At 51.6% G+C, this 18,720-nt stretch overlaps 2 protein-coding genes across 9 annotated transcripts in view; both read left to right on the top strand.

The window, feature by feature from the left end:
* ZNF605 (zinc finger protein 605) overlaps positions 1–15,103 on the top strand; it is a 24,018-nt gene extending 8,915 nt beyond the window's left edge. For 5 of the 8 annotated variants that reach the window (XM_032309906.1, XM_032309903.1, XM_032309904.1 and 2 more), the window contains 2 exons: positions 24–179; positions 4,693–7,940. In XM_032309906.1, the coding sequence (XP_032165797.1) occupies positions 24–179; positions 4,693–6,488 (1,952 nt within the window). In that variant the 3' untranslated portion in view covers positions 6,489–7,940. Of the gene's footprint in view, positions 1–23; positions 180–1,153; positions 1,208–4,692; positions 7,941–15,068 lie in introns of those variants that run through there. The other 3 variants (XR_004277952.1, XM_032309907.1, XM_032309902.1) reach the window with 3 other exon arrangements.
* Positions 11,926–18,720, top strand: LOC116571531. The gene is made up of 4 exons (XM_032309482.1): positions 11,926–12,496; positions 14,077–14,252; positions 16,271–16,397; positions 17,578–18,720. The coding sequence occupies exons 1-4, from the start codon at positions 11,926–11,928 to the stop codon at positions 17,877–17,879; spliced, it is 1,176 nt and encodes a 391-aa protein (XP_032165373.1). The 3' UTR covers positions 17,880–18,720.

Here is an 18,720-nt window from a genome sequence, read left to right as displayed (position 1 = left end):
TTGTCCGTGTTTCCAACTGACAGGTTATCAAATTATCAGACCTGACGCGGTTTTCAAGCCAGAGCCGGAAGAGCCGTGGGTCACAGAAGCAGCCCCGCGTCGGGCCGCGGCAGGTGAGAGGCACCCGTGTGCGGGGCGTCCGGTGCCCGCTGGATCACGGCTTTCTGACGAGAGCTGGGGTATGATGTTTTGAAGAGTTATTTGGAAATGTTATTTGTAAAAACTCTTTGAAGTTCCTGCGTCTTTCGAGTTGGCTCGGGCTGGGGACCTGATGCTTCCTGCGTTTTAACGAGCGCTCCGGCCCGGTCTGCACGGCGGGCTGTGTCCTCTTGCGTGGAGCTGGTGGCACACGTTCCCCTGCCCCCCCGCCGCACGAGCCGGTGGCCGGCATGGCGGACCTTGCTTTCCGGGACAAGGGTCCTCTTTCAGCCTCCTCGGCTCCCTTCCTCCTCTCCTGCGCCCCCACTCCGCAGGGTGGGCCTCCTGCCTCCTCCTGTCCTGTCGCAGGGCGCCCGCCGGTCCTCTGTTAGTGTTCTTTTCCGCCTCTCGTTGTCACATTTCTGTCTTGAACCCAAAGGGAGTGGAAGGGGAATCCGTGCATATAGAGCAAAACCCGAGCACCGGGAGCCGGGCGGGGAGGCCCCGCTCTCTCCTCGTCCGCGCGGGCGGCTCCGGGCACCTTGCGGTGCCTCGATGTCCCTCTTCCCCAGGCTCCTCAGTGACCCGCCAGGAGTCTGCTGGGTTTAACCCCGTGGGCTGGGTTGATGTTTTCACGACATTTCTGTGGAAGAACCTCACGGAATGGCAACGTCTCATCCATTCTTCTTTGTTTTCGATTCCTGGGCCCTGAAGTCAGGGCTGCCTCCCTTAGAACTAGTGTCTTCACACGTTTCATACATTTTTCTCTGCACGTGAGCCTCGTACCCTTGCCACGGAGACCCGGTGTCGCTGCTCCGTCGGAGCCCTCTCTCCCCCAGCGAGAGCGACTCGCAGCCTCTCGGAGATCTCTGGCCACTCGGTGTTGTATTTGAGGAGCCCTGGCCCTGGTCAGGGGTTACCTGGAGTTTTTCTCCAGTTTTTAAGCATGAGGTCGTAACAGTTTCCCCCCACGTAGTAAGATGGCAGGTGACTCGCTCTCCTGTCTTCCCCGTAGAACTTACGGTGTGTGATGATTCAGTGTCTCACTAGTGGAGTGTTGAGGGGCCAGGTAAGGCGGGGCCTTTCTTCTTTCTATCCGTTGGTGCACCGGTCTTCACCTCCCAGTGTCTCGGCTCACCCTAGGAAGTACGTCACATGACTGAGGTCGAGGTACCGTTCCCAGGGGTGATTCGGTCCAGGTATGTGTTCCTCAGAAAATACTGTGTGCGAAGGTAGATGTTTGTGTTCACCCTTAGTTTAGAATCCCCGCTGTCCTGTGGGACGAAAGGAACCCAGTGAGAGGGTCATGACGCAGCCTTGCGGGAGCAGGGGTTTTTAACGCAGAAGGAAATGCAGAACTATTTATTCATCACTCAGTATTTGAACAGAAAGTGTCTATGTTAAAATGCAGGGTTCTTCATGAAGATTCGTGATACAGGAAGGAAGCGCGTTAGAAGCGCAGTCGTGAGTGCACAGGGTCCTCCGTGTACTGAGGCCTCTCTCCCTGCCTGCGCTGGGGCACGTCAGACCCCTCCCTGCCCTCAGGTCTGCATTCTAGTGGGGGACACAGAAGTAGTGATTGCCTGTTTGATAAGTACTAGAAAGGAAATAAGCAGGAGATTGTTATGACGCCCTTGAAATGATGTTTACACTTGAATGAGCCACGTTGAAAGCTGGGAAGAGCGGGCCAAAAATAGGAGCAGCCATGGGGCGCCAGGGGGGCTCCGTCGTTAAGCGTTCGGCTGGGGTCGTGATCTCAGGGTCCTGGGGTTGAGCCCTGCATTGGGCTCCTTGCTCGGCGGGAAGCCTGCTTCTCCCTATCCCACTCCGCTGGTTTGTGTTCCTTCTCTCGCTGTGTCTCTCTGTCAAATAAATAAAATCTTAAAAAAAAAAAAGAAGGAGCAGCCATTGCACAGGTCTGGAGGCAGAAGAGCCCTTTGGGATCAGAGGGGTGCGGAGGGGTTCAGTGCGGCTGAGCAGCGCGAGCGGGCGCGCGAGAGGAAGACGGAGCGGTTGGAAGAGACGCGCGTGTTGGCGCATTTGAGCCACGGTAAAAGCTTGCATTTACCAGAGGGGTCTGGGGTTTTTTTTTTAAAGATTTTATTCATTTGACAGAGAGAGATCACAAGCAGGCAGAAAGACAGGCAGAGAGAGAGGGAGAAGCAGGCTCCCCGCCGAGCAGAGCCCCATGCGGGACTCGATCCCAGGACCCTGAGATCATGACCTGAGCCAAAGGCAGAGGCTTAACCCACTGAGCCACCCAGGCGCCCTTTAAAGGGTTGTGTTTTTTTTTTTTTTAAGCAAGGGGGTAAAAAGCCTGATCACGTTTTCTAATTTGCTCGCTGGCTCTCTGGAAACTAGAATTGAGGGGGAGCAAGGCTGGAAGAAGGAATATTGGTTTGAAAACAGAAGTGAAATGCAGGCAGTGTGGACCAGAGTGCGACAGAAAGAAGTGGGTTCACCCGTGCCTGGCCCTGCGTAATGCCTGTAAGCGACACACTCGCTTTCCAGAATGACAAGATTTTTATTTCCTTTCCTTTCCTTTTTTTTTTTTTTAAAGATTTTATTTATTTATCAGAGAGAGAGGGGGAGAGAGCGAGCACAGGCAGACAGAGAGGCAGGCAGAGGCAGAGGGAGAAGCAGGCTCCCTGCCGAGCAAGGAGCCCGATGTGGGACTCGATCCCAGGACGCTGGGATCATGACCTGAGCCGAAGGCAGATGCTTAACCCACTGAGCCACCCAGGCGTCGCTCCTTTCCTTTTTTTCTTTTCTTTTTTTTTTTTCAGAGAGAGAGTGGGGGTGGGGTGCAGAGGAGAGGAAGAGAGAGGGAGAAACGGGGTCCCCGGCAGACTCCCCGCTGAACACAGAGCCCGGCAGGGGGTCAGATCCCAGGACCCGGAGATTGTGCTCTGAGCCAGAACCAAGAGTCGGACGTTCAACTGACTGAGTCCCCCAGTGCACCAAGATTTTGTAATTCTTTTTGTTTTTTTTAAAGATTTTATTCATTTATTTGACAGACAGAGATCACAAGTAGGCAGAGAGGCAGGCAGAGAGAGGAGGAAGCAGTTTCCCCGCTGAGCAGAGAGCCCGATGCGGGGCTTGATCCCAGGACTGTGAGATCGTGACCTGAACCGAAGGCAGAGGCTTAACATGCTGAGCCAGCCAGGTGCCCCAAGATTTTTAAATTCTTAAATATGTTTTGTTACAGTTGAACTCCTTAAATATTATTTTATGTTATTTATTAACTTGTATATATATTAAATTTTATTTCTCATTTTTATTTTAATTTAAAATTTTCATTTCTTTACTCAGATTTCATGAAACTATTTTTTATAAACACTTCAGGGGGACTTCACACTTAGATGTCTACGTATGACTTTTGCTTTTGATCTCCAAACTTTTTCTCAGTCTTTTTCATCTCAATGAATAGTATTAATATCTCTACTCACTTAAGCTCCAAACACTGAGTCCTTTTATTCTCTATATCAGCAGCTCTAGTTGGTCCTTTTTCTGAAATTCTGATATGTCTGAGAATTAGGTAAGTCTCTACCCCACACGCGCACGCACACACAAACTCATGCAGAAAAGAAGTATTTGCCTTATATTTGAGTTCTTCCCAAATCTTTTGACTTGCAAAGTACCTCCTGAGAATATTGGCTCACAATTACTAGTAAAGATTATCGTAAGGTAAACAGACTTTCACTTTAAAATAGCCGATAAATGACCATGTTGTGGAAACCACAAAGAGTTGTACTTACTGGGTCCTGAAGAGTCTGTCCTAATGTGCTATGCACAGGCTTCTTGTGGTTTGGAATGATTTGCACAGGTGGATTACATATAGATTCATTATAGATTACAGATTGAGTTAAAATGTTAAAAAAAAAAAAAAAAAACCAAAAAACTGGCAAGCAAGAAGGAGCCTTTATGGGGAAGTCCGTGATGGCAGCGTTTCGGGCGACAGCCTTCAACCAGAATGTTCTTCAGCTGTGACGATCGTACAGGAACCTGTTTCTTGTCTTTTGAATGACACTCGATAGCCTGTGTCTGCTCTGTATTCAGTATTTCTGCCTTCGTAGCACTCAGCAGTGTGCCAGTCCTTTTCCGTGTGCGGGCTGTTCAGCGATGCCGTCCCCGGGGGCCCCTGGCGCGGGCGTGCTGACCCGTGCTCTTCCTAGTCTTCCCTCTGGACGGACAGCAGATAATCACATTAGTGATTAATAGTCTCTCCAGCGTTTGAGTATATTGCTCATGGTTGCTGCTCCTTGAGTGGATTTCATCTTTTCTCATTTAAAAATTCATGTTTCTAAGCCCTTGTAACTTTTAAATGTTTTCATTTCTGTTTAAACATTTTTTTTTAGGCTTTTTTATAAATTCCAGTTAGTTAACATATGGTGTCTGTCAGAATTTCTAGAGTCCAGTAAATAGATATTATATTTGGGAGGGTTTTTGTGTTTTGTTTTGTTTTAATTGGGATCCTAGGCTCATTTCAGGTTTATTCAACGAGTATAATCATTGGGAGATTTACACAGTATGATTCATTTGTTTCCTTTTTAGAAGAAGTCTGGCTAGATAACAGTCTCAAAATGTGGCACCAGGATAATCAAGACAAGCTTAGAAGTGTGGAGAGAGGCCATGAATATGATGTTTTTAGGAAAATATTTCATTCAAGCATTAACTTTGTTCATTTAGCAATGAGACCCCATAAATGTGGCTCAGGTGAAAAAAGTTTGAAACATCCTTTTGAGTTTCTTATTCCAAGAAATAACCGTGGAAGAAAGAAACCTGATGAGCTCAATAAGAAATACTTATTTTATATCAAAGCTGATAGAACCCGTGGTGGAGAGCCATACTGTGATTGCAGTAAATGTAGGAAGGCTAGCCAGACGGGGTCATGGCCCCGTGCAAACCACAGAACACACACAGGAGTCCACTTGTGCGTGGACTGCGGCAGCGTTTTCAGTAAGAAGTCACAGCTCGTCGTCCACCAGCGGACGCACACGGGAGAGAAGCCCTACGGCTGCAGCGACTGCGGGAAAGCCTTCTCCCAGAAGTCCTTGCTCACTATTCATCAGAGGACGCATTCGGGAGAAAAACCATACGGGTGTGGAGAATGCCAGAAAGCTTTCAGTAGGAAGTCCCTGCTCATTTTACACCAGAGGACGCACACGGGAGAGAAGCCCTACGGCTGCGGCGACTGCGGGAAAGCCTTCAGCAGGAAGTCACAGCTCAAGAGACATCAGAGAACCCACACGGTGGAGAAGCCCTACGGCTGCAGCGACTGTGGGAAGGCCTTCTCGCAGAAGTTCAAGCTCATTACCCACCAGAGAACTCACACTGGGGAGAAGCCCTATAACTGCAGTGATTGTGGGAAAGCCTTCTTCTGGAAGTCACAGCTGATTACGCATCAGAGGACTCACACAGGCAAGAAACCGTATGCCTGTACCGAGTGCACAAAAGCCTTCAGCAGGAACTCACTGCTCATCAGGCATCAGAGGATCCACACGGGGGAGAAGCCCTACGAGTGTGGTGAGTGTGGCGAAGCCTTCATCAGAAAACCGCAGCTCATCAAGCACCAACTGACGCACACGGGAGAGAAAAACTATCAGTGCGGTGACTGTGAGGAGGCGTTCTTTAAGAAGTCAGAGCTGCTCCGCCATCAGAAGACTCACTTGGGGGAGAAACCCTACGGATGTGTTGAATGTGGAAAAACCTTCTTTGGGAAGTCGCAGCTCCTAACACATCAGAGAACTCACACTGGCGAGAAACCGTATGAATGCGGTGAGTGTGGGAAGGCCTTCACCCAGAAGTCCAGCCTGATTTCACACCAGAGGACACACACAGGGGAGAAGCCCTATGAGTGCACGCAGTGTGGGAAGACCTTCAGTGAAAAGTCAAGCCTCATTCATCACCAGAGAACCCACACTGGAGAGAAACCCTTCGAATGCAGTGAGTGTAGGAAAGCTTTTGCCTGGAAGCCACAGCTTCTTAGGCATCAGAGAATTCATACAGGGGAGAAACCCTATGAATGCGGTGAGTGTGGGAAAGCCTTTGTTCAGAAAGTGCAGCTCATTAAGCACCAGAGAAATCACACAGGAGAGAAAACCTACGGGTGCAGTGAGTGTGCGAAAGCCTTCTTTGAGAAGGCACAGCTCGTTATCCATCAGAGAATTCACACAGGGGAGAGACCCTATCAATGTGGTGAATGTGGGAAGGCTTTCACTAGAAAGTCTCACCTTATGAGGCATCAGCGAATTCACACGGGAGACAAATACTCTGGGTGCGGTGAGTGTGGGACCGCCTTCCGCAGGGAGTCACAGCTCACGCTTCACCAGAGGACTCACGCACTCTAGAAACATTGGCGTGGTGCTGTGAACGTGGGAAATCTGGCGTCCAATGTCGCCTTTTGACGTGTCCAAGGACACACACATGGGAGCAATCCCGTCAGTGCACTGGGAAGGCAGGTCTCACCCAATTCAGAGAGGGAATTTGTTTAAGTAGACAGCGTAAGGGAGCCTTCTCCCGGAACACACAGCTTATCACCCATTGATGACTTAACGTGGAAGTCTTAGCAGTATCGTGTAGCAGACCCTGTAGTCAGAAGTGACAGCTCATTGTTAGAGGACCTACACTCGAGGGGAAACTGGACTGCTGTAAAAACCAAGCGAGAGGTTTCATCAAGAAAGGGTAACTCACAGTACACTAGAGGATATATACACAAAGGAAATGCTGAATCGTCTGGACTGGAGATTTCCGTATGGAGGAGAGGTCCTAATGGGAAGAAGTTTTATAAGCACGATCCTATTGAAAGAATTCTACAACATTGTGTTTGTTGTATATAAGTTGTTATGAAAATGGTTATTTTAAAATGGTAGATGTGTTTTAAGTATGAAAACTTCTGCTTTCTGCTGTGTTGGTCCGGCAAGAACCAGACTGACTCCCCTGCCTTCAGCAGCTAGAAACTGTAAAATGTATGCAGAAGAATGGTTTAGAGACCGATGGCAAGCAGGTGTCTGTGATCCCCGGCAGACCATGGACAGAGTGAGGTGCGCTCCCAGGCTGCCGTTCCGGGAAGGGAACACATGCGGTCTTGTCGAAGAGAGCTGCTGACTTGGCCTTTGGAGAGGCCAGAGTAGCTAGAATTTATAGGGAGAGGAGGGGAGAGAGCTTTCTAGAGAGAGGGCTGCAGAAACCTACAAGGAGTCCCCTTGAGTCTTTTGGCTTAGCGCTGATTGGCATGTGTGTGAAAGGAAAAGTCGTGCTGGAAAGCAGGAGGCTGAACAGCTCCCAGAAATCAGTGCCAGGCTGGGAGTAAAGTTCCCGCCAGCTGGAGTGGAAACCGCTCTGAACATGTGCGGCATCAGGTAGGATTCCCAGCAGACTATGATCTTGTGAAGGAACTAACCCTAGAGTCAGAGCTGCTCAGAACCCACAATGTCTGGCATCCAGAAACTTCCTGACACGCGAAGAAACTATGAGAATACAACTTGTAGCCAGGACAAAAATGAGCCCGTAGAAGAGACATAGAAGAGACTGAAGCAGTTGGCATTGGATAAGGGTGTTTGACTAGCTTTTATGAATTAGAGGAAAACATGAACGTGATAAGACCTGAAGTGGAAGGTGTATTTTCAAAACCCCAAGTGGAACTCCTCAGGATGAAAACAGTGGTAATCTGAAAATTAAAAACAGAAACCAACCAAACAAAAAAACCCACACCAATAACCAAAAAACCCAACTCTGGATGGAATTAAGAACAGATGAGACACAGAAGAAGAAAAATCGATGAATTTAAGTAAGAATTAAAAAAACTGGGGGCGCCTGGGTGGCTCAGTGGGTTAAGCCGCTGCCTTCGGCTCAGGTCATGGTCTCAGGGTCCTGGGATCGAGTCCCGCATCGGGCTCTCTGCTCAGCAGGGAGCCTGCTTCCCTCTCTCTCTCTGCCTGCCTCTCTGCCTACCTGTGATCTCTCTCTGTCAAATAAAGAAATTAAAAAAAAAATCTTTAAAAAAACTGTCCAACTGATGTACAGAGGAAGAAAGCCTGGGAGAAGAGAGGACGGGTCCATTGTAGTGGGAGGGGGTCCTAGCGGGGCGGGGGGGGAGAAGGAACACGGGAGCTGAGTAAGTGCCAGCTGAAATTGTTACCCAGGGGATGGAAAGTGTCACTGCACATAGTCAAGGAGCTCAGAGAACCCCAGACAAGACACACAGAAACCCCTAACGGACATCATAGACGGAAGAAGAATGGTTATAAAGCACCTCGGGACAGACAGGGCGCGCTCGCAGAGCAGAGTACGTCGGCTCGTGGGCAGGTGCTGCTCGGACCATGTCGGATTACTGAGGAAAGAATAAAGCCCCCGCACCCTGGTGTTTGTTACCCATCAAGAAGACCTCTCAGAAATGAAAGCAAAAGAAGAGGCTGTAGGCTTAGCTCCAGGAAAATTTAAGTAAGTCTGGAGGCCGCAGGAAAGGAATGCTGGCTGGAAGTGTGGATCTACAGGAAGAAACGAAGAGTTCTGGGAGTGCTGCATATGTGGTAAATATATTTTTTTTCTCATTTTAAAATGTTTTAAAAAGGTAATCCATTGTTTAAAGCCAAATACTGACAGTGTGTGGTGGGTTATGATCTATGTAGAAGTATATGACAAAAACAACACTTTGGATGAACTTTCCAAAGTAGCTGGATTGATAACATCCTCCGAGTCCAAAGCCTGCTTCCCCAGGGCTCAGGGTGCCTCGGATCCGTGGCAGCTGCGCACGAGTGGCCCGTGTGCCGGACTGGCATGTGTGCGGCGCTTCCCCGCCCTCCTCTCTGCTCTGCACCCCAGGGGCTGTCCCTCTAGGGTTCCTACTGAAGTGTGAACGCGGGAGATGGTAGATCACCCGCGGGAGGAGACAGGCTGGACCCTGCCTTCCCTCCGCTGCCTCCCTTTCCCGGACCTTGGTTTTGGCAGAGTCTGTTGCCGTATGGCCCGGCTCCTGCGGGGCAGCCCTCCTTTGGGGCTGTAGACTCTCCCTTCTCAGCTCCCACCTCCCTCTCCTTGCCCTTCACGTGCCTCACCATCCCTGGCTGGAGTCCTTACTTCTGAACCGTTACCTGTAAATAGTCGCTCAGTTAAATGCGCTTGAGTTAAAATTTGGAGCGCACCACTTGGTTTCTGTGCCGTGTTAAGGTTGAGCACTTAACAGCACTTTGAGTGCCAGTTGCTGGTGCGTATGCCTCACAGGGCACAGAATGACATCTGTCAGGATTCCCCACACGAAATGCCAGTGTTTTCTCTCTCTTTTTTTAAGCCATTCCACAGAAATTATAACGAGTAACAAAGTGTTTTGTGTTTTGTGTTTTGTTTTGCTGCAAATGTCCGTGGCTGCACAGATTGTCGTCTGCTGCGTGTGCAGTGGTCTTGCACTTATTACTAACCCTTCTTCAGCAATAGAAGCCAAAACTCTTACGAAGTCTTACGCTACCTCTGGATTAGCCAAGCAATTTACAGAAACACATTGGCGTTTATGTTCAATATGTATGGACGAGAAAAAGGGATAACCGGGTCCTGAGTGAGGCGGAAAGGAATGGTGCCTCACAGATCCCAGGATCTCCTGCTGGGCATACCCTCATTCCGTATTCTGCTGCTTCTCTGTATAATTCATGTAATCTGTAACCCATGGACAAGATTTCCATGCCAGTAAGAATTGCCACAGAGGGTCTCTAAAGGCTCCACACCAGTGCCCACCACCAGCACGACGGTCTGGAGAAGTCAGAGTCAGGTTGAAGCGGGCTGCCTTCGAGCCTGGACGCGGCAGCCCCGTCCGTTGTCACTTGACAGATAGCTCTTAGGAAGTCCGCCTTTCTGCACCCTCTCTCACCTGGCCCTCTTCTCTTGGTTCCCCAGGCGGCTTTTGAAGGGAAATAATTGCCATCAGGCTACACAGCTGCATTTTCTCTCCGGGTGCGTTTGCGTTTCGGTATGCATTTTGAATTTTTCATGCAGGTCTTCCATTTTGTGTAACCCCGAAAGACGCCATTTACAATGTAGCCTGTGCCAATAAACTTGTGTATTTCTCTGGTCCTGTCGTTAAGGAATTACCTAGCCAATGAAATCAATGTTTCAAGGTGTGGACATGTTTGGAACACAGCACTGTGACAGTTACCTGTAACGGCTTCTCTGTAACAGGACTGTGTACTCTCTGTGTGACAGCAAAATGGTTTCCAGCAGCACAGCTCTCCCCGGGTCCCCTGTATTTGTCGCTTAGTGAAGGGAAAGGCCATGCTCACTCTCAGCGTAGAAGACGTTATCTCGTGATGCGTGTCTGCAGCTGAGAAGCAGGCCGTGTAACATCACGTGACCAGCTCACGGGCATGACCGGTAACTAAGTTACACGGTCCCGCATGCGTGGATCTGGTGATGCTGTCCGGTCATTGTTTATTTCCTTCATGGGGTCTGGGCACTTGAGATGAGCTGTTGCTCCTTGTAGCCAGACTTGACGTCTCGTCGTAGAGATTGTTCTTTGAGAACATAAGATGAAGGAAACCAGGGACCGCCAACTGTACTGAATCCCGAAATCACTATGCTCAGGTGTTGTACAACCGCTGCGTCATCAGAAACGCCCAGCAAGGAGCGTGTAGCCGCAGAAGCGGTCACCGGTAAGGCGGAAGAATGCAGACAAAGTGGCATCTGTAGTTTGAGGTTCTCACTTAAAGCCTTGCTCATTCCTGTCATTAAAATGTATTAACACATCAGGCTCCACGAGAAGATGGGGAAGCAGATTAACTGCTGCGTTAGGGGGGCATGTAAACCATGGACTTGCTACCCCTGTAGCCATCAGCTGGCAGGGTGGGTGTATCTCCAAACCGTGGTGTCACAGGCCAGCCCTGTGTGGGTGAGCGAGTGTACACACTTCTCTCTGGTGTGAGTTTGCACAGAGCAGAATGTGGGGGGAGGGCACCTGAGATCTGGGCCAGCCGTGCTTCCCATACAAGGATGGGGCAGACCGCTGCCGAAGGAGGTGGGGCTGCTGGCGCGGTCTCCACTGACTGGTACCCCTAGAGAGCAGGGGCGCCCCAGGGAGCTGTGCTAGCTCACACCTATTGCCCACACTTCTCTGTGCTGTGTTGGAAAAGAAAGTCTCTGTACCTCTACGTTTACTGAGTAAACGGTTCAACGAATCAGTACGTGTGAGCGTGATCATTGGTGACCGTGACCTCTAGCTTCTCTTCGCTGGGAATCCCAAACCCAGTCTGAGCTCTGGCCAGCTTCCAACACGCTTACCGTCCACACACACCTGAAACGTCACCCGGCGGCCAGTGGTCCGCCTGGCTGGGGTCTGGGGTCTGTGCAGAAGAGCGGCCTGCGTTCTTGCAGACTACCCCGGAGACTCCCCTAATCCCTTGAAGCCTGAGTGAGTAGAACACGGGCAGTCAGCTCTACCCCAGCACAACCTGTGAGAGCGTGGAGGTGGGGTGTGCGCATTCCGGGTCGGATGTCCCCCACTCGGAATCCCCGCTAAACAGACGGGCAGCGTCCGGCCCTGCGGCTGGGGGCGCAGACTAACGCCCTTGTCCGGTGCTCTGCCCACAGGAGACGCAGTTGTCCCTGGATCCCTTTCCTGTCCTTCTGTTTTCTTAAGTGATCTCCACCCCGGACATGGGGCCTAAACTCACAACCCAGAGATCAAGGGGGTCGGGCTCACCCGCTGAGCTGGGCAGGTGCGCCAGGTTCCTTCCTGTCTTAATGCCCTCCGCCCCCACCCCAGAGCCCTGATGTGTTCAGTACCCGAGTGCGGGGTTAAGGCTGATGCTTCTGTCTGCTGAGCGCTTCCGGTGGGAGGAGCTCCAGCCTTCGTTCTGCGCACCCCGGGCTCTCGGAAAACCGACGGGGCTGACGGCGAGCCCGCCGCAGAGCCCTCTGGGAGATGTAGTTCTGCGGCGAGAGGCACCCTGGGAAATGGAGTTCTGCGCGCGGGCCCCAGCGGGAGGGGGCGGGGCGGAGGGGGCGGGGCGGGGCTCGGTGTCCCCGCGGCCTCGTGGGGACAGCGTTCGGGGCCGGTGCAGTGTGGGGCGGTCCGTTGGGATCGGAGATGCCGAGGGGCGGAGGGCGCAGCGCGCCGCGGGTCTTGCCACGTGGACAGCGGCCGCGGAGCCGGCGAGTGCCGAGGGGCCTGCGGGGGTCGGGGACGGGGTCCGTGGAGGAGCCGAGCCCCTGGGGCTGAGGCTGGCGGGAGAGGGGCCAGCGGAAGGCGTGTTCCGGGCGAGCGGTCGCGCGCCTGCGGGGCGGCGTTGGGTCTGCGCGGGCAGCGCGGGGGTCGCAGGCTGCTCGGCAGCTGCCGGCGGTGTGGACGGCCGCCGCGGCGACTCGGGGTGCTGCGGTGAGCCGGCGGCCGTGGGGCGCGGACACTGGGTGCCGGCAGCGGACTGTGCTGCTCGGCGGGACCGCGAGGCGGAGAGTCCGCGGCGGCCGACTGGGCCGCGGGGCCGCGACGCGCCGCGAGTGGGGGACGTCCCGGAGGGGCTTCGCCGCCGCCTGTTCCTGAGCCTCCGCGGGGAGCGCCTGGAGGCCGGGGGTCTGCGAGGTGCTGTGTGTGTCGCCGGCCACCGGCTCGGCAGGAAGTGGCCGTGGCGTGTCCGTTGGCCTCGGGGACTGCGAAGCGGGGAGCCCCAGGGCTCCCCGGGAATCAGGATTAGGGTGCCTGGTGGGCAGGAACGGGGGGTGATGGAGTGGTTGCGGACGCCCGGTGTCCGCAGGGCAAGAGCCCTTGGGGGCCGGGCCGGCCCAGTGGGTAGGGCCGGGACTGCATCTTAGGGTCCTGAGTTCCAGTCCCGGGTCGCGTCGAGCCGGCCGTAGAAACCAGAGGATAGTGACCGCGGGACTGCGGGGTGAATGATTTGGTCGCTTGGGGCTGGAAGTCAGACACCGGTTGGCCTTTGGCTGTAACTGGGGGGCCCTGCGGTTGCCTGGGACAGAGTAGGTGTGGGCGACTGGGGAGACTCCCTGGTCATCAGGAGGCCCGGGGGGTTACTAAGTGTGCGGGTCAGCGAGGGACTTGACGGTGTCCGTGAGCCGGCTGTGGGCGTCGGTGATGGCCCAGCTGTGTCTGAGCCACGGGACTCGCGGAGCTCGCCCGAGCGTGGCTGGTGGAGCCGCGGAGGAAGGGCTGTGGGGCTGCCGGGAGGTGTTCGAGGCTCACGACTGCGCGGCCCTGGGGGTCCGTGATTGAAGACGGGGATGCTGGTTGAGCGCTGACGGGGCAACCAGTGCGGGGTAGCCGCGTCCGTGCTCCTAAGTGTGGGTCTGACAGTGGGTTACTGTGTGGCCTACACGGCAGTTGAAAAATGTAAGACTTCAGATCCCATCTTTGTAGGGTCAGCGCGGTTCCCACCACCTACGAGAGCCGCATGAAGTCGTGGCGTTATTGATAATGATTGTTATTGGTAAGAATTTTCTGGTTTCCCTGTAATCCCGCCACGTGATCATAGGAGCACTAACCAGCCTTTACTCAGTGTTTCTGTGCCAGTCGTGGTTCGCAGGTATTTACACGGGTTAACTACGGTAGAATTCTCGAGAACATCATGGGCTTCAAATGAACGACTTGTACGTTGAGGAGAAGCTCTGCTGAATTACTCTCTTGTTTCATCAGCTGCTGAATTCAGTTTCCTCGCTTCCTTATGCCTTGACTTAAAAGTGAACGCGACGTTCTTATTTTCTGTGGGCTCTATATTACACGCGCGGTCTCTTTCCCTTCCCCATTCCGAGAGAGCGAGTGCTTGGGGGAATGCTGCTACTAAGGGGCTGGGGTTCCTTCTGCATACCCCCTATTTTGAGTCCTTGTGAGGTCTGTGTAGAGTCTATAGAAAACCCACTCTGAGCTTTAAAGGCAGGTTAAATGAGTTTCCAATGAGAGAGGGGTATTTCCATCAACTAAAGACAGTTTGTTACCCGACTCTACAGATTCTAGTTTCCGTGGACTAATTGCCTTGTTTGAGATAAAGAAGTCTCTGGAGCAAGGGTCCTGGGTGAGGAGAATCCTGACCCGAGACCTTTACTTTGAGCATCAAGATAAGAATCCAGAAGATACACAGAGCCTACAGTTTTCCCGAGAGCAGCAGAAAATGACCAAGTCCCAGGTGAGTAACTCATTTATTTCCTCAATTGTGGTTCCATACAATTCGCCCATTTTAAGTGAACAATTGACTGTTTGTTGGTGGTGGTTGTTTTTCAGTAGTTTAGAGGCTTCTGCAACCATCTAATTGTTCAGCCACAATCTAAATTTAGCATATTTTCATCCTCCAGGGGCGCCTGGTGGCTCTGCCTTCAGCTCAGGTCATGATCCCAGAACCTTGGGATCTAGTCCCGCTTCTGGCTCCCTACTCAGCAAGGAGTCTGCTTCTCCCTTTCCTTCTGCCTGCTGTTAGCCCTGCTTGTGCCTTCTCTCTCTCTCTTTTTCTGTGAAATAACTAAAAATCTCAAAAAAATGTGAAAAGGACATTTTCATCCTCCTAAAAGGAAACCTGTCTCCATCTCCGCAGCAGGTAACCCCCAGGGCCCCCGCCCCAGCCCCAGCTCCTGGGTTTGCCCATTCTGCGCCTCTCATATCCACAGGATCACACGTGACGGGGTCTTTTGTGACTGGCTTCTTTCATGTAGCCTGCTTTTAAGATGGGCCATGAATTAATGCTTTATTGTGTTTTGTTGTGGAATATTCTGTTGTGTGACTGGGGCAGTTTTGTTTATCAGTTCCTCATTTGCGAGACCAAATGCCTGTTTGCTATTTTGGCTGCTGTGGATACTACTACTGCCAACATTGGTGTGTATGTTCTCTTTTCTTAGGTACATACCTAGGAGTGAACTGCTAGTTCCTGTGGTAACTATATTTAACATTTTAAAGAACTGATAGACCTTTTTCTAAGTACTGTTTTCTTTTTTAAGATTTAATTGTTTAGGGGCACCTGGGTGGCTCACTGGGTTAAGGCTCTGCCTTTGGCTCAGGTCATGATCCCAGGGTCCTGGGATCGAGCCCCACATCGGGCTCCCTGCTCAGTGGGGGGCCTGCTTCCCCCTCTCTCTCTGCCTGCCTCTCTGCCTACTTGTGATCTGTCTATCTCTGTCAAATAAATAAAAATCTTTTAAAAAAATGATCAAATAAATGTATCATTTGGGGATGACTTCATTTATAAATAGTAGCTCTAATAATAAGGCCACTGAAGGGTCACTTGTGTGGCTGTCAGTTAAGCGTCGGCCTTCGGCGTGGGTCATGATCCCAGGGTCCTGAGATCGTCTCCCGGGTCGGGCTCCCTGCTCAGCTGGAAGCCTCCCACTGCTTGTGTTCCCTCTCTGTGTCTCTGCCTCTGTCAAATAAATAAAGATCTTTAAAAAATAATAATAATAAGAGCTCTGAAGTTTCTCCTGCTAGGACACATGGAAGCAGACAGCCCTGGGCTGGCACGGCGCGTGAGGGGTGCCATGAAAGACTACGGGGTTTTCTGGGCTTCTGCTCTGTCGTACTCTGCCAGTTGGCTTTCTGTGTCGCACATGCCGCCTCACAGCTCAGGGTGGCTACTGCGGCTCCGGTACAACGTCTACTCAAGAGCAGGAAGAGGGAGGCCTGGGTGGCACAGCTGGTTAAGTGTCCAGCTCTTAGTTTCCACTCCGGTCCTGATCCCAGCGTCACAGATCAGGCCCCACATCAGGATTCGTGCTCAGCGCAGAATCTGCTTAAGACTCCCTCCGCCTCCCCCCGCCCCTCCTCCTGCTCTCTCTTGCCCTAAAATAAATAATTCTTTTCAAAAAATCGTAAAAAATAAAAGCAGGAAGAATAGTAGAGAGCAGAGGGTATTATCAGTGTGACTCTCTCTTACCAGAAAAGCAGCAGCTTCCCCCAGGTGGCCTCGCACACCTCCTGGAGCCGTTGTCAGCACGGATCACGGGACTGACTCTAGATGTAAGAGAGGCAGAAGGGCCAAGGGAACAGTTACGATCTGTGACTGGGAGCGGGCGCGTTGGCACCCCTCGTACAGCTGAGGTTCACAGACAGGAGAACAGCTATCCCGAAGGCTGCTAGTGGCTCCTGCCCTGGGGTCTTTGCACCACGGTTTCACCGTCGGAAACCCACTGGTTCAGCTTTACTAGGAGCGTGCTCTTCCAGGGCCCGCCGTCGTTCGAGGACGTGGCTGTGGACTTCACGTGGGAGGCGTGGCGGCTGCTGGACTCCACGCAGAAGGCTCTGTACCGAAGTGTGATGCTGGAGAACTTGAGCAGCCTTGTGTCCCTGGGTAAGGACACATCCGGTGTGGACTCGGCCCCGTCAGCTGGCTTTCCCTTTTGTTGACTGAAAAATGGGACCTTTGAAGTGTGTCATGACATAGGGCTTTAGTCTAAGAATCCAAAAATTCTTAGCCCTTTTTCGTCTCCAGAGTGTCTGTCCACGCACATCCCAAGTGAACGATGTCTTTCACAGCCTTTGGAGCTAAGCATTTACTTATTCTTCAGAAGCCCGAGCCCAGGAAATTGGGCCCAAGTCCTGTGTGATTTTTCCATACACAAGGTTTCAGCTCATCAGACCAGATGTGACCTTCAGGCTGGAGCAGGAGCAGCCACGGGTACATCCCGAGTCCGAGCTTTGCAGGCGAGGCCCCTGGGAGGCGGTGGAGTTAAATTCCAGCTGGAAGTGAACAGTGAAGACGGTGAGGGGTGGGCACCTGTGCAATGTTGTGTCGAGAATCCTCGAGGTCACTAACCCTCTGGAAGTGACCCAGAGCCATTGAGATGAGCTTCTCAGATAGGCAGGTATCGTTTCTATCGCTTATCATGTGAGGATAGGTCATCTGTCCTCCTTGGCTCTGATTTTCGAGTGAGCTCTGCCTCTCTGGTCCGTCCTAAGGAGCTCAACCCCTCTCTCCTGTTGGACTTTGTTCGTTCATTTTCCTCTCCACACCAGACCTTATCCTGCTGAGAGATCCCTTTTCTCTTCGCTAGGACACAGGATTCGTTGTGATTTTTTGCCCTCTCACTGTTCTAATCCCCACATATGTTCTTTCCCCTTTCTCCGATTACTGTTGCGCTCCCACAGTCTTTCCTCTAGTCTCGCCTTCATCTCTCTCATGCTGGTTTTCTCCTCCTGGGCCTGTAGCCACAGAAATCACTTCGCTGTCCTATTCCCTTGCTTCTAGTGCAACTTTTTATTGCCTTCTCTTAGGGTTGAGTGTGTGTGCAGATGAAACCCTTTGCCTGGAACAGATTACTCTATCATGGCTCCTAACAACCTGTTTAGTCCATTTTTTTTCTTCTCCTTATCTATTATCGGTTTTCTACCTCAGTTTCCATGAAAGCACTTTATTTAATTTTAATTCCCAAACATGTACCGGTGTGCATGATTATTTCTGCGGTTCTGGTTCACCTGGTTCACAGTTATTGAAGAATTCACTAAAGGGGTTTAATTCTTCTCTTTTCTAGAATACTGGAAAGTTGATGATTACAAAGCATGGCACCAAGAAATTCAAGACAGGATTAAAAAATTGGAACAAGTTCGTGAAATGAATGCAGGTGGAAAAATATTTCAGTCTAGCATGAACCTTGCCCCTTTAAAGCAAAAATCCAATAAGCGTGTCTCAACTGGAAAACATTTGAAATATTCACTAGATTTATTTACTCAGACTGGAAACAGTGTGGGACGGAAAGCTGGTAAGGTCAGGGCGATGAGAAATCCTTTCTCCATGTCGCATGCGGAAAACTCCTGTCGGCGTGAAACACTATGAATGTACGGAATGTGGAAGAGTCATCAGCAGGAAGTCACGGCTCATCGTCCATCAGAGGACACCCATGGGAGAGAAACCATTCAAATGCAGTGACTGTGGCAAAGCCTTTTCCCAGAAGTCACACGTCGTTACACACCAGACAGTTCACACAGGAGAAAAACGTTATGGATGTGAGTGTGGGAAGGCCTTCGCTAGAAAGTCACACCTCATCACACACCAGAGAACTCACACGGGAGAGAAACCGTACGGATGCAGCGAGTGTAGCAAAGTGTTCTCTCAGACCTCACAGCTCATCATTCATCAGCGAAGTCACACGGGAGAGAAACCCTATGCCTGTAGTGAATGTGGGAAAGCCTTCAGTGGGAAATCACAACTTATCTCTCACTAGAGAACCCATACAGACGAAAAGCCCAACAAATGCAGTGAGTGTGGGAAAGCCTTCAGGGAGAAGTCAGGTCTCCGTAAGCATCAGAGAATCCATTCAGGAGAGAAGCCCTACGGGTGCAGTGAGTGCGGGAGAGCCTTCAGTGGGAAGTCACTGCTGCTTCGACATCAGAACACTCATTCAGGAGAAAAGCCCTACGGATGCAGCCAGTGCGGGAAAGCATTTATTTGGAAGTCACAGCTGCTCATACATCAGCGAACTCACACAGGAGAGAAGCCCTATGGTTGTGGCGAGTGTGGGAAAGCCTTCTCCCAGGAGTCACACCTCCTCGTACATCAGAGAATTCACACAGGACAGAAACCCTAGAAACAGAGTGGACGTGGGGCGCCCGGGGGGGCTCATTCGGTTTGAAACTTTAAAGATACGTATCGTAGCTGTAGTGAAAAGAAGGGCCAC

The sequence above is a fragment of the Mustela erminea genome, chromosome 13, assembly GCF_009829155.1.
Source record: "Mustela erminea isolate mMusErm1 chromosome 13, mMusErm1.Pri, whole genome shotgun sequence".
NCBI lineage: Eukaryota > Metazoa > Chordata > Mammalia > Carnivora > Mustelidae > Mustela > Mustela erminea.
This window is presented reverse-complemented; position numbering and strand designations above follow the sequence as displayed.